At 44.2% G+C, this 12,185-nt stretch overlaps 1 protein-coding gene and 1 long non-coding RNA gene across 2 annotated transcripts in view; one reads left to right on the top strand and one right to left on the bottom strand.

Moving 5' to 3' along the window:
• The window catches only part of LOC122481031, a 44,623-nt gene extending 41,424 nt beyond the window's left edge, over nucleotides 1–3,199 (bottom strand). Inside the window, exon 1 of the long non-coding RNA XR_006296733.1 lies at nucleotides 3,023–3,199. This is a non-coding gene — a long non-coding RNA (uncharacterized LOC122481031). The remainder of the gene's footprint in view (nucleotides 1–3,022) is intronic.
• A 94-nt stretch (nucleotides 3,200–3,293) lies between these two features.
• The window catches only part of NOTCH2 (notch receptor 2), a 164,243-nt gene continuing 155,351 nt past the window's right edge, over nucleotides 3,294–12,185 (top strand). The window contains exon 1 of the mRNA XM_043575978.1: nucleotides 3,294–3,602. Coding sequence (XP_043431913.1) covers nucleotides 3,530–3,602 — 73 coding nt within the window. The 5' untranslated portion in view covers nucleotides 3,294–3,529. The remainder of the gene's footprint in view (nucleotides 3,603–12,185) is intronic.

The following is a 12,185-nucleotide window of genomic DNA, read 5'->3' as shown; positions in this document are numbered from 1 at the left end:
CTTTCCTTAAAACAGTCACCTTGGGGGCCCGGGGTAGCTCAGTCGGTTAAGCGTCCGACTTCAGCTCAGGTCATGATCTCACAGTTCGTGGGTTTGAGCCCCTCATCGGGCTCTGTGCTGACAGCATGGAGCCTGGAGCCTGCTTCGGATTCTGTGTCTCCCCCTCTTCTCTGTCATGAAGATTTGATTTTAGGGGCGCCTGGGTGGCTCAGTCGGTTGAGCGTCCGACTTCAGCTCAGGTCATGATCTCACAGTCGGTGAGTTTGAGCCCTGCTCTGTGCTGACAGCTCAGAGACTGGAGCCTGCTTCGGATTCCATGTCTCCCTCTCTCTCTGTCCCTCCTTGTGCTCTCTCTCTCAAAAATTGAATAAACGTTAAACAACAACAACAACAACAACAACAACAACCAGTCACCTTGGGAAACTGCATACCTTTTTAAAATAATGTCATAGCCTCAGTCATTTCCAGAGCTGCTTTTTGGGGATGAGTACCTTCGCATTTTTCTGAATATATTTTAATAGTGACAAATCTAGTCTATGCAGGTGATGTTTAAAATTTCTATAGAGCCAAGTCACCATGAACTATATTTAATGGGTAAAGAGAATGCTCTAGCTGGTAACACTATGGGTTAACAACTAAAAAGTAGTGTTATTTTCTTTCTGTGAACATATTTGCACAAGGGAAATTCCAAAGCTATTTTGACTAATTATGTTATTTTTGAAAAGAGTTTCTAGCATCCCAAGGTGACTACTTTCAATAACAGTGCTTGCTTATTTATTATAAAGTGCTTATTCAAATTCAGCCTATAATCATACTGACTTGCATTTATTTAGTGTTGTTTTACATTATAGTTCAACATCTATTATGTGATAGACACTGGGAATAAATAAGGCCATGGTCTTTGCCCATAAGGACCTCCTAATTAGTTGAGAAGACAGAAATAGCAGCAGTCCTGTGTAAAAAATAGACATTGCCTGAAAATAAGGAAGCAGTACAGTGGAGAGACTGTCCGTGAGGAGTAAGAATTTGTTACAGTGTCAGCAAAACCTTCTCAGGCCTGAAGGATTAATGATGACTAGAAGTTCACTAAGAGAAGGAGGGAAGGGGATGGCAGGAGTCCTTCCAAGCCCAGGAACAGAAGGTACAGACACCGAAACAAGAAGATATGTTTGGGGGAATGTCAAGTCGTTCAATACTGTTATTGTGTAAAGTTCACAATGGGGGCAGAGAGGGTGAGAGATGGGGCCCAATGAAGTAAAGGCCTTGTATTTTTACCGCCTTTAAAAGTTTGGTGTTTATCCTGTAAGGGACAGGGAGAGGCCCCGTGGGTTGGATTCTCCTTCCCAATGGGATCCTAAATTCCCCCATCCAATTAGTCACATAGTTGCACCCCCTCATTCCCCCCCTCCCCCAAGATTGTCTCAATTCCATCTCTTCCTTTCCATTCTGACGTTCACCTCATTAGTTCAGGCCTTCATCACCCCAGGCCTGGAGTGTTTCACAAACTCCTGACTGGCCCTTGGACTCCAGTTCACCTTTTGCTCCTGACAATCAATTTTGCACAGGATTATCAGAGCAACTTTTCTTTCCACCAAGTCTCACCCCTGTTCAAAAGCCTTCAGTGGTTTTCTATGATCTGAGGGATAACTGGTCCTCCCCCTTTTCAGCTTGTCATTCAAGATCTTACTAACCTGGTCCCAACTCCCCCTTCCCTCCTGGACTCCTGTAAATGCAAATAGTGTCAGAACTCATCTACTTATTCCCTTATTTGTACCTTTACTTTTATGGTGGCTGTCCTCTGGAATGCTACAACCACACAAACCCTTCTGTTTGTTTTGTTTTCAGCTCTTTTCTTACAAATAGTAAGCCCATATGTACCCAATGCTTGGTGACATCCCCCACTGTCCTGCCCTGGGAGTAACCACTATTCTGGTTATAGTCTATATATTCTATAGAATATGTTCTATATTCTATTTATATTATATTCTATATATTACAATTATATATATGGTGTGGTATATTCCATTATACATATAGTATAGTATACCATACAGTAATCTTTATAGTATATATATGTATATAATGTGGTATATTCCATTATATATATATTATAGTATAGTATACTATATAGTATACTTTATAGTATAGTATATATACGTATATAGAGTGTGGTATATTCCATTATATATATATAGTATAGTATAGTATAGTATACTATATAGTATACTTTATAATATAGTATTTATATGTATAGTGTGGTATATTCCATTGTGTATATATATATATATATATATATATATTATAGCATAGTATACTATATAGTAGTATACTTTATAGTATAGTATATATATAGTATATATAGTGTGGTATGCATCTATAAATAATAGATGGCACAGGTCTGAAAAACATTAAATATACGTGAATGATATACTTTATATCTCTTTTTGTACCGAGATTTTCACTGTCATCTTATTCTTGATCTATCCCTGACATACATGAATATAGTCTCTTCGATTGCTGTATTCCATTTCATTTTACAAATATACCATGCATTATTCATCTATTCATCTATGGGTGGGATTTAGGTTGTTTCCAAGTTTTGGCTTTTACGAACAATGTCACAACGAATATCTTTAGCCAAACCTTCCCTGAATCCTGTAGGATTCTCCTCTAAAGTAGTTTGTGCATCCCGCGTCTGTAGGATCATGCCATTGTGTTGAGCACACTGCTACGCCAAGTATGGCGGCTGGGAAATATTTGCTGACTGAATGAATGAATGAACGGTGCAGCACAACCCGGGTGATGGCCACGTTCCTTTTCAGGGGCCTTTGGCGCCTTGGCCCCATTTCCTTTGACAGCGCTTGCCCTTCTCTACCGCATTCCTCCCAGCTAGCCCGAGAGCGTGTGTAAGTGTGGATGTGTGGGGGCGATACCTCTCTCTCACTGGAGGAGGCACGTCTCTCCAGGCAAGTTCACGATCTCGGCAACCCTAGCGTCTGAAGTTCAGGGTCCGATCACCCACCTCCTTGGGTAGAGGCCCGGCCCGGGGAGGCAGTCCAGCGCCGAGGGAGTTAAGGCGCGTCCAGACCCGACGCGGGTCGGAGGAGGCTGGCGGGGCCGTCGGAGGACTCGTAGTAGATCCCTCCGCGCGCAACTCGGGCCGGCGCTTCTTCCTGCGGGAAACCCCTGGGTGCCGAAGGCGGCGGGGCCCGGCCGCGGCGACAGGGGGCGGGGCTTGCGGTGGGAGGAGGCGGCTGAGGCGGAAGGACACACGAGGCTGCTTCTCTACACAGCCGAGAAAGTTTCAGCCAAACTTCGGGCGGCGGCTGAGGCGGCGGCTCAGGAGCGGCAGCTTTGGGGTGCAGGGAGTGGAGGCATTTACGCCCGGGCTTCGGGGCACAGCGCGAGGCCGTGAGGCGCAGAAGCAGGGGGAGGAGGGGAGAGAGAGTGGGGGGGACCCTTGGTGGGGACCCCCTCCCCATGTGGATCTGCGCAGGCGGCGGCGGCGGCGGAGGAGGCGACCGAGAAGATGCCCGCCCTGCTCCCCGCTCCCCTGTGGGCGCTGCTGGCGCTCTGGTTGTGCCGCGCGGCCCCCGCGCGTGGTGAGTATCGGGCCGAGGGGCGCTGTCCTTTGCGCCGGGTCCCGCGCACCGCCGGCCCAGCTCGGCCGGCCACCTGGGGCGACCATTCCATCCGCCTCCACCTCCCCCACCCCGCCCTCCTGCGTCCTCCTCTCTGCGAGAAGGCCGGGTTCCTAGCGGGGCCGCTCGGTTCCCGAAAGTTTGGACCCCGTCAGGGCCCCCCTCCCCCGCGCTCCCCGCCGCCTCCGACACCCCCGCGGCCCCAACACACGCCTCCTCGGCTGAAGGGGGGCCGGGCCGCGAGCCTCAGAAACTCGCTTTCCCAAGCGGTCGTGTACGGAGACTTGGGCTGCGTTGCCCTTCTGGTTCCGCGTTTCCTGGGGTCGAGCGAGAGCCGAGGGCCGGCTGCCCGAGACGAACCCTCGCCGGCCGCGGACCGCAGATGGGCTGAGCGAAGGAATGCCAGATTCCGGCGTGGAGGGAGCGGGGGCAGGGCCTCCGAGCCCAACGGCTTGCACCTTCACGGCCAGACCTCGCTCTGCCCAAGGGAGGCACGCAGGACGGGTGGGCGGCTTTGGGGTGGATGGGGACAGGGCTTCGTGGCGTGCCTGGGTTCGGACACTCGGAATCCGTGGTCCCGAGGAACCCGCGGTGTTTTGCTCGAGCCTTTGAAAGGTGGAGGCAGGAGCAGTAGAGAAACTGGTGTGGCTGCATGAGCCACATGATTTAAAAATCTCGACTGCTGTTATTCTTTCCGAGGCGCTGAGCTCGGGCGCTGTTTCAGAGTCTGTGTCCAGCCCCAGGAATGTGGTGTGACGATCACCAACTCCTCCAACCTGGCAGCGGCGTTTGCTGCTCTTTTGGCATTGTTGGGGGTGGGGCAGGGGCGGGTGAGGAAAAGTGGATACGTTAATTCAAAGTGCTTCCTCGGAAAGCGTCTTTATGGTTGGATATTCGCAACAGTCTTTCTGAACACGGTTGGACCGAGGACGTCGAATCACGTCTTATCCATCCCACCCACAGTCTCAGACTCCGAATTTCTTCAGGCTGTTTAGTGGAAAGAGCTTGGGTTTTGGAGCCCAGCTCTGTAATCCTGGGTTCAAATCCCGCTCTGCTGTGTGAACTCACCAATCAAACTGGGAATGAAATTACCCAGCTAATAGGATTAATTAAGAGAATGTATATTAAACCAGTGGCAGTCAAAAGGTATTCAAAAAGTCCTTTCGGGGCAGGGCTGTGTTTTACTTTTTATGAACCCTGCTTCCAGTGGGATGGCAGCTTGGTGCATGTTTGTGAAACTCATAGGGACCTCTTCTTTTCCTAGCCTAATCTGAAGGAAGATTTTACGTTTACCAAAACAAAAACAAAACCCCCAAAATAACAACAACAACAAAAAAAACCCCAAAACATGAACATGAACAATGTCTTTTTGCAAAGAAAAGGTTAAGAAGATGATGAAAAATTTGCTCTTTGTTCATTGTTAACAGGTAGTTGACAGGCCAATCACAGATGTTTGAAAGAGAACAAGGTTATTTATCCAAGTACTGGATTGTTCAGCACGAGCCAGATCCTGCTTGGAAAGCTCAAATTCCATACACCTCCATGTCCCTAAGAATTTCAGAAGTGGACCAGGAGGCTATGTGATGATGAACCAAAATTGTTGTTTTAGAAGCATTTAACAAAACAGGATAGCATTCTTGCCTTTCCTTTTTTTTTTTGAGCGAAAGCTTTACTGTAAGTGTAGATTTAGGGTAAAAAGGAGTGTAAACGATGGGCTACTCTGAGGATTACAAGCCTTGGTTTCTACCATTGACTTGCGTTAGCAAATAACTTCATCTTCATGATCTGTAGTCTCCTCACCTATGAAAAGAGCCAAATAATCTCCTTTAGAGAGTTGGAGGGAATAGTAAATATGATTGCAAACAGATTTGCAAAATTAAGCGTTAGGTGATAAGACTGATGTCAAAAATAGAATTACTCTGACACATAGGGCTTCTCTCATTCTAGGAACTCAGTCCATAGAATGATACCCTCTTTTATACTTCTGTACTGATGAGGTATTGCTATTACCAGCTAGCTTTTAGGTGGACAAGGTGAGTGTTAAGTCAGTAAGTTCAAGGGACTAAATATGGATATTTTGATTTTCAGATGGGTGTTCTTCAGATGCTAAACTACTGCAATAAATGAGATTATAAAACCTGTTTTTGGGTGCAAATTTTAAATCTTTTCAGAGTCTGGCAGTGAAGGTTTCTTGAGTCTCCATCTATTATCATGGCATTTTTTTGTCATGTCAATTATAATACTCTTCCAAATTTTTGAGTGTTCCTGTATTTGGGATTGTGGCCAATTGTTAATTTAAATGTCACTGAGTTCCTAAGGCGAGAAGCTGTCAACCCATCTGTCTGCTTGTTTAAACAGCTATCCAAGACCACCTCTTGCTCCTTTTCTTTTGCTTTGCAGTGGGAAGTGATTCCCTGGTTTTGGTGCCTGCTAGATAATTTCTTAGCTGAATTCTCTTTAATAAAAATCACAAAGAGCAGTTTTCTTTCAGATGAAGACAAAGTTTATTTTTCTTTTTCTTTTTTCTTGTTCTTTCTATATTATTATTCTTTGGTGGGGGGAGGGGAAAGGAGAGTGATGGTTTCTTATCTTTCTTTTCTTTTTCCTGATGTTTTGATTTTTAAAAATACCCGCATCTCCTTGGCATCCCTCTGCGCTATTCCCATTCTGCTGTCTATTCTGTAGGCTTCCTGTGGTATAGAGAAGTAACTTTTGGTTTACCTGAATTGTATTTGCTGACTTCAGGACTTTTAGAAAAATGTTTAAATTCGGTGGGATATGCTTGGATGCTTCAGAGCAGCTTTACAATACATTTTAAAAATATCACGCCCACAGAAATTCTATTTTGCCCACAAAATTTGCATGAATCTAGTTCCCACTCTGCTGCCATTCCTAGTGGCTTTCCTCCTTCCCCTGTCCACTGTGATAGAAGAAGGAACTCCAAATCCTGGCTCCACATCAAGATCACCTGGGGGGACTCTTAGTGTCAACACCCAGGGATTATGATACAGTAGGTCTGAGAATCTGTAGTTTTCCAGGTTGATAGTAACTTGTTGGAAACACTGATGGTTTATTATTCTGCTTTCAAGTGTGTGTTTGTGTGGTGTGTGTGTGTGTGGGGGGGGGTCTTCCCTTCTTATTTTTAACAATTTCCAGAATTAATCTAACCTTAGCTATTCCAGTGTTTAATCCTCTCAAAGATTTTTAAAATTGCCAGCATAAGAGCTATAGAGCATAATACCATTTCTTCTTGTTCATCTGGACACAGTGGGTCCCCATTGTCCCTTTAGAAGGGCTTTATATATTTGAACGATATAGTATAAATACTCTATCCAACCGTTTTCTTCTCTGTTGTCTTTTATTCCTCAAGCTTCATTCATACATATATAATTTTGGACCCCCTTTATTTGCCCTTAGTGGTTTTAGAGTAAAACATTCTAAGCCATGACTTTAATGAAAATATAATAGGAGAGTTTACATTATCCTTATGTTGTGTTTCCACTCATTTAAGTGCTTCCTTTCTTGACATTTCTATCTGGATGCCAAAACTTGAACCTTTCATTTCCTCTCACTTTTTTCTTTTCTTTTTTTTTTTTTTAATTTTTTTTTCCACATTTTATTTATTTTTGGGACAGAGAGAGACAGAACATGAACGGGGGAGGGGCAGAGAGAGAGGGAGACACAGAATCGGAAACAGGCTCCAGGCTCTGAGCCATCAGCCCAGAGCCCGACACGGGGCTCGAACTCACGGACCGCGAGATTGTGACCTGGCTGAAGTCGGACGCTTAACCGACTGCGCCACCCAGGCGCCCCTCCTCTCACTTTTTTCTAATTCTCCTCCTCTCTTCTTCCCTTTCTCTGCAAATGACTTGGAACCAAAAGGTCTTATTTTCTTCTACTCTTCCTTTTTTATTGGTCTGCTGTACGAATGATATGTTGGAAAGATCAGTAGACTAGGAGCCAGAAGACCAGCATTCTCCTCCAGGTCTGTATTTAATTAGTCTTATAATCTTGTGGGAGGGATTTTGGTCCTCCATTTGCCCAGGTATATTGTCCATAGTCACTGAGCCACTACAGAGTTGAGAGTAGGATTTCTCTCTTCGGGTCCTCAGTCTGGTGCCTCCTCCACTCTCCGCACCATTTTTGTCTTTTGTACAAATGAGCTTATATACACGAAAACACTTAGAACATTCTCAAGTACTTCTGGTTAATGTGTACATCTTGAGGAAGAGAATTGTGTTTTTTCATTTATGCATTTTTTCTAAACTTGGCATCTAACTTTCTGTACTTGGCATTTAATAGACACTCAATAAATATTTGTTCAATTGGACAATTACTTTTAGTCATTTTCTTATTCTGGACTACAATGGTACTCCAAGACAGTTTTTTTTTTTTTTTTAATAGTATTTGCAAGGGTTATTGCTTACCTTACATTTGGGGCAACACCAAATTTTCCCCTTTCCCAGATGTTTTATTTAAACTTGCTATTTTGAATTTGTGTGTGTGTGTGCGCACGTGTGTGTGGTTTCTTCTCTCTTTATTTGATCACTTCTGCAAATCATTAAAAAAATTTTTAATGTTTATTTTTGAGAGAGAGAGAGAGAGAGAGAGAGAGAGAGAGAGAGAGACATACAGTGTGAGCAGGGGAGTGGCAGAGAGAGAGGGAGACACAGAATCTGAAACAGGTTCCAGGCTCTGAGCTGTCAGCACAGAACCCAACGTGGGGCTCGAACCCACGAACCGTGAGATCATGACCTGGGCCAAGTCAGACTCATAACCAACTGAGCCACCCAGGCGCCCCTCATTTTTTTTTTTTTAATGTTTATTTATTTTTGCGAGAGAGAGTGCAAGCAGGGGAGGGGCAGAGAGAGAGGGAGACACAGAATCCGAAGCAGGCTCCAGGCTCTGAGCTGTCAGCCCTGAGCCCAATGCAGGGCTCAAACTCACAAACTGAGATCGTGACCTGAGCCGAAGTTCGGTACTTAACCGACTGAGCCACCCAGGTGCCCCTGATCGCTTCTGCAAATCATAAAGGTCACTTTGACTTTGGAATTTAACCTCAAAGGCGCTGACATCCACCCCCTGCCTCTTACTTGAGCTTCTTCTACTGTTGCCTGTATTACTATATTACTAAACTAGCAATTCTATTATTTTGTTCAGAGTTGCCATATTTTATTGTAATTTTGGTCATTTGGGGGATTATTGGAATAGTGTTTTTAAAATTAGAGTTAACTAAGTTTATGTTTTGATGGTTTTTTTGAGATTTTTCATTATGAGCTGGATATTGCAAACTTCTATTGCAAACTTTATATTTAGTAAAGTTTTTTTTTTTTTTTTACCCCATCAAGAGCGTTCCCTAAAAACCACTACAACCAACAAAAATTCTAAAAATGAGAAATGACAAATAAAACCTTGAGAGAACTGTATAGTGTGTGAGCTACCTCTGCAACATACTTGCTCCTTGAGGGCAGGCACTATGTCACACACATCCCTCCATAAAACTTGTCTGGCATATGTCTGATGTGCAGAGTCAGCCAAGCAGCAGGTCAGCTTTGTCACAGCACCTGTAATTCCTGCTCTGTCCTCCCAACCTTTGGGGTATTTTGGAGGAGAGGCCAAAGGTGAGTCAGGGGTGTGTGTTACGCTCTTTTCTCCTTTGAAGAGAAAAGATCAGTTGAAAGCTGACCCCACCTACAGACTTTTATACTGTCTCTTTTTATTAGTTAATGGGTAGCTGAAATTTTCCTCTTTGTTGACTTATATGTTGGCAGAAACTTTAAAATTTACCTAGTCCTTCTATCCTTTCCATGCTGGATGTGCTCCTCTTACAACATCCTGGTCAATAGGTAGCTTACCTTTTTTGTGCTTGGACAACTCTTATGGTAGGTAGCTCCCTGCCTCTGCAGGCAGCTTAGTTCATCTCTGGACAACTCTGAGTTTTAGAAAGATCTTCTTATATACAGTTGTAGTCTGTCTCCTTGAGAATTGTGCCCATTGGCATCTTCTCAGGCATTTGCCTTATAAAGTTTTAAGCCCTGTGTAAGTGACAGGGATCCAAAAGGGGTACCTTTTATTGAACGGATGCCTACTCTGCCATTAAAGGAGTTAGACCTAGTGAGGAGCATGGAGATGATTCCATCTGGGGTGTTTTCCTGGATATTCTGATTCAGTGGGTCTGAAATAGTATCTGGGAATTTGTATATTGAAGATATAGCCACTTATTTATTTTTTTTTTAATTTTAAAAATGGTTATTTAGTTTTGAGAGTGGAGAGAGAGAGAGCAGGAGAGGGGCAGAGCCCAGTTAATTTTTATATTAGGGAAGTTTGGAATCATTGCAGAGTGAATCTGGGGAAAGTAAGGGTGTTTTGGGTTAGCATTTGTTTGTTTGTTTGTTGTTCTTTGATAGTACTAGAGATAGGTTGCTTTGCCTGGGCCTTGTGGTCATTTTTTCCCCTTGAGAAGAGTTTGATTCTTGCTCACTAGGGAAGCTGCTCTGTATCCCTATAAGACTAATAAAGTGATTTGTTTTATCTTAAAAAAATAATCTACAAACTATTCAGAATATCAGGGCTGGTGTATGTGTGCTGTGTGTGACTTTGGTGGAAGCCTCCTTATCCCTTCAAAGATGCCAGGATACATAGGTGTTCCACTGTCTTTTTGGTGTCCGCTAAGGAATTCTGTTCTAGTCCTTGTGAATGACACTGCCTTTTAGCATGTCTGCTTTGTTAACCCATGAACATATAACTTGTGTCAGGGATTCCCCTCAGATGTGTTAGTGCAAAAAGATACATGAAAGTCACTCATTTCAGGCAGTCCTGCCTTTGGGCTGTCTGGGCTGTGCAGCAAGTGGAATATGGAAGGGAGAATAAAGGAGGAATCAAGGGTCTTTTTTTAAATAAAAATTTTTAGGTTTATTTATTTATTTTTTTGAGAGAGAAAGTGTGAACTTAAGTGGGGGAAGGGTAGAGAGGGGAGAGGAAGGATCCCAAGCAGTGGGATGTGGGGCTCGAACTCATGAACTGTGAGATTGTGACCTGAACTGAAATCAAGAGTTGGACACTTAACCGACTGAGTCACCCAGGTGCCCCAGGAATCAAGGGTCTCTTGAGCAGAACAGAGCATTCTGCAAGAAGGGGCCCGGGAGTGTTCCTCTGACAAGGACTTGATGTTGCTGTCCCTTATAGAAACTAGAAAGTGGCTTCAGATCTGAAAGGATAGGCTCCTGGCCTCTGGATGGGACAAACCTGTAGTGTTATTTGTAGTGGTAGGAGGTTTGCTATAGATCTGTTCTTTCTGTCATCTCCTTTTTGAGGCAGATACCAGCTGTGTGGCAGAAAATACACTCTGATCTTACAAAAAAGAGCAAAACCAAGAAGGGGGGGGGGATGATAAAAGCCATAGCTTGGACTGATAATTACTGTACTAATTTATTTATATGTAAGTATATAAGTTTCTACATAAAACTCTGGTAGGATCCCTAGTTATTGGCTCTAAGGTTTATTATCTTTGTAGCTCTGCTGTCTTAGTGGTGTGTTAGAGAGGATTGTGGTGTCTTGTCATCCTTAATTTGTGTATTTCATCATGTGGCAGACAGTACAGGCTATTCTGCTCTTGTAGATGTGTGGGAATCATTGACCAAGTCAAAGATAGGGCCCTGCCCCCAAGGAGCTGACATCATCATGGAGATAAGACAGATGAGCACACAATTAGGAATATGAAATACAAGTCATTTAGTCACTTATCTACAGTCTCTGAAAGCAGTTTCCTGCAGTCAGAGTGACTAAGAGCTATAGGGTCTGGGGGAGTAAACTTCAGGTCTACTAGGGAATAGTGACCCCCAGCTCACTCCGACTGGGCTTGTCTGCTATTCTCCCCTTTCTCTTTTGTAATTTAGAAGTATCTAAACTTAACTTGGGGGAAAAGATAAAGACCCCTTTGTCTGGTATGGGTCTAAATGTAAGTTTGGCACATGTTATGGTATCTGTTGTGTCTATCACTGGGTTTGTGGCAAGAGAGAGAGGGCTGTTTTCTTAGTCCTTGATGAGAAGCCCGATCTAGGACAAGTTAAGGTGGAAATATCTTCTTTGGAAGACCTAGTTCTCAGTGGCAGTAGCTGAAGGAACTTCTTGTCACAGCCAGGCAATGACTGAGGTACGGTATGGACACACCCAGAGCTGCTGCCTCAGGTGGCATTGATTAATCATACTAACATCTCCCTCACCCTCTGTGCTTGTCTTGGCAAAACCCTGTTCTACCAGCTCCTCAAAGTTTGTGTTTTATTAGATACGATTGAACAAAGTCTTGGGGGTCATTTTACTGTCCCTTGCCACCCTTGAACTGCAGGCTAGTTACCTTGGTCCAGCTCTGGTGTCCTTGGTCTTTGATCATTCAGTGAGGGTCCTGGGTCTTTCTTCCCATTGGACTGAAGCACCTTCCCAGAGACCTGCCTGAGGCAGTTTCTGGTCTTCAAGTCACTTCCTTTCAGAATATTGGCAGCTGGGTAGTGACTCTGGTTCTTTGAATACATCAGCCAGACATCATGC

This window comes from Prionailurus bengalensis, chromosome C1 (assembly GCF_016509475.1).
Source record: "Prionailurus bengalensis isolate Pbe53 chromosome C1, Fcat_Pben_1.1_paternal_pri, whole genome shotgun sequence".
NCBI lineage: Eukaryota > Metazoa > Chordata > Mammalia > Carnivora > Felidae > Prionailurus > Prionailurus bengalensis.
This window is presented reverse-complemented; position numbering and strand designations above follow the sequence as displayed.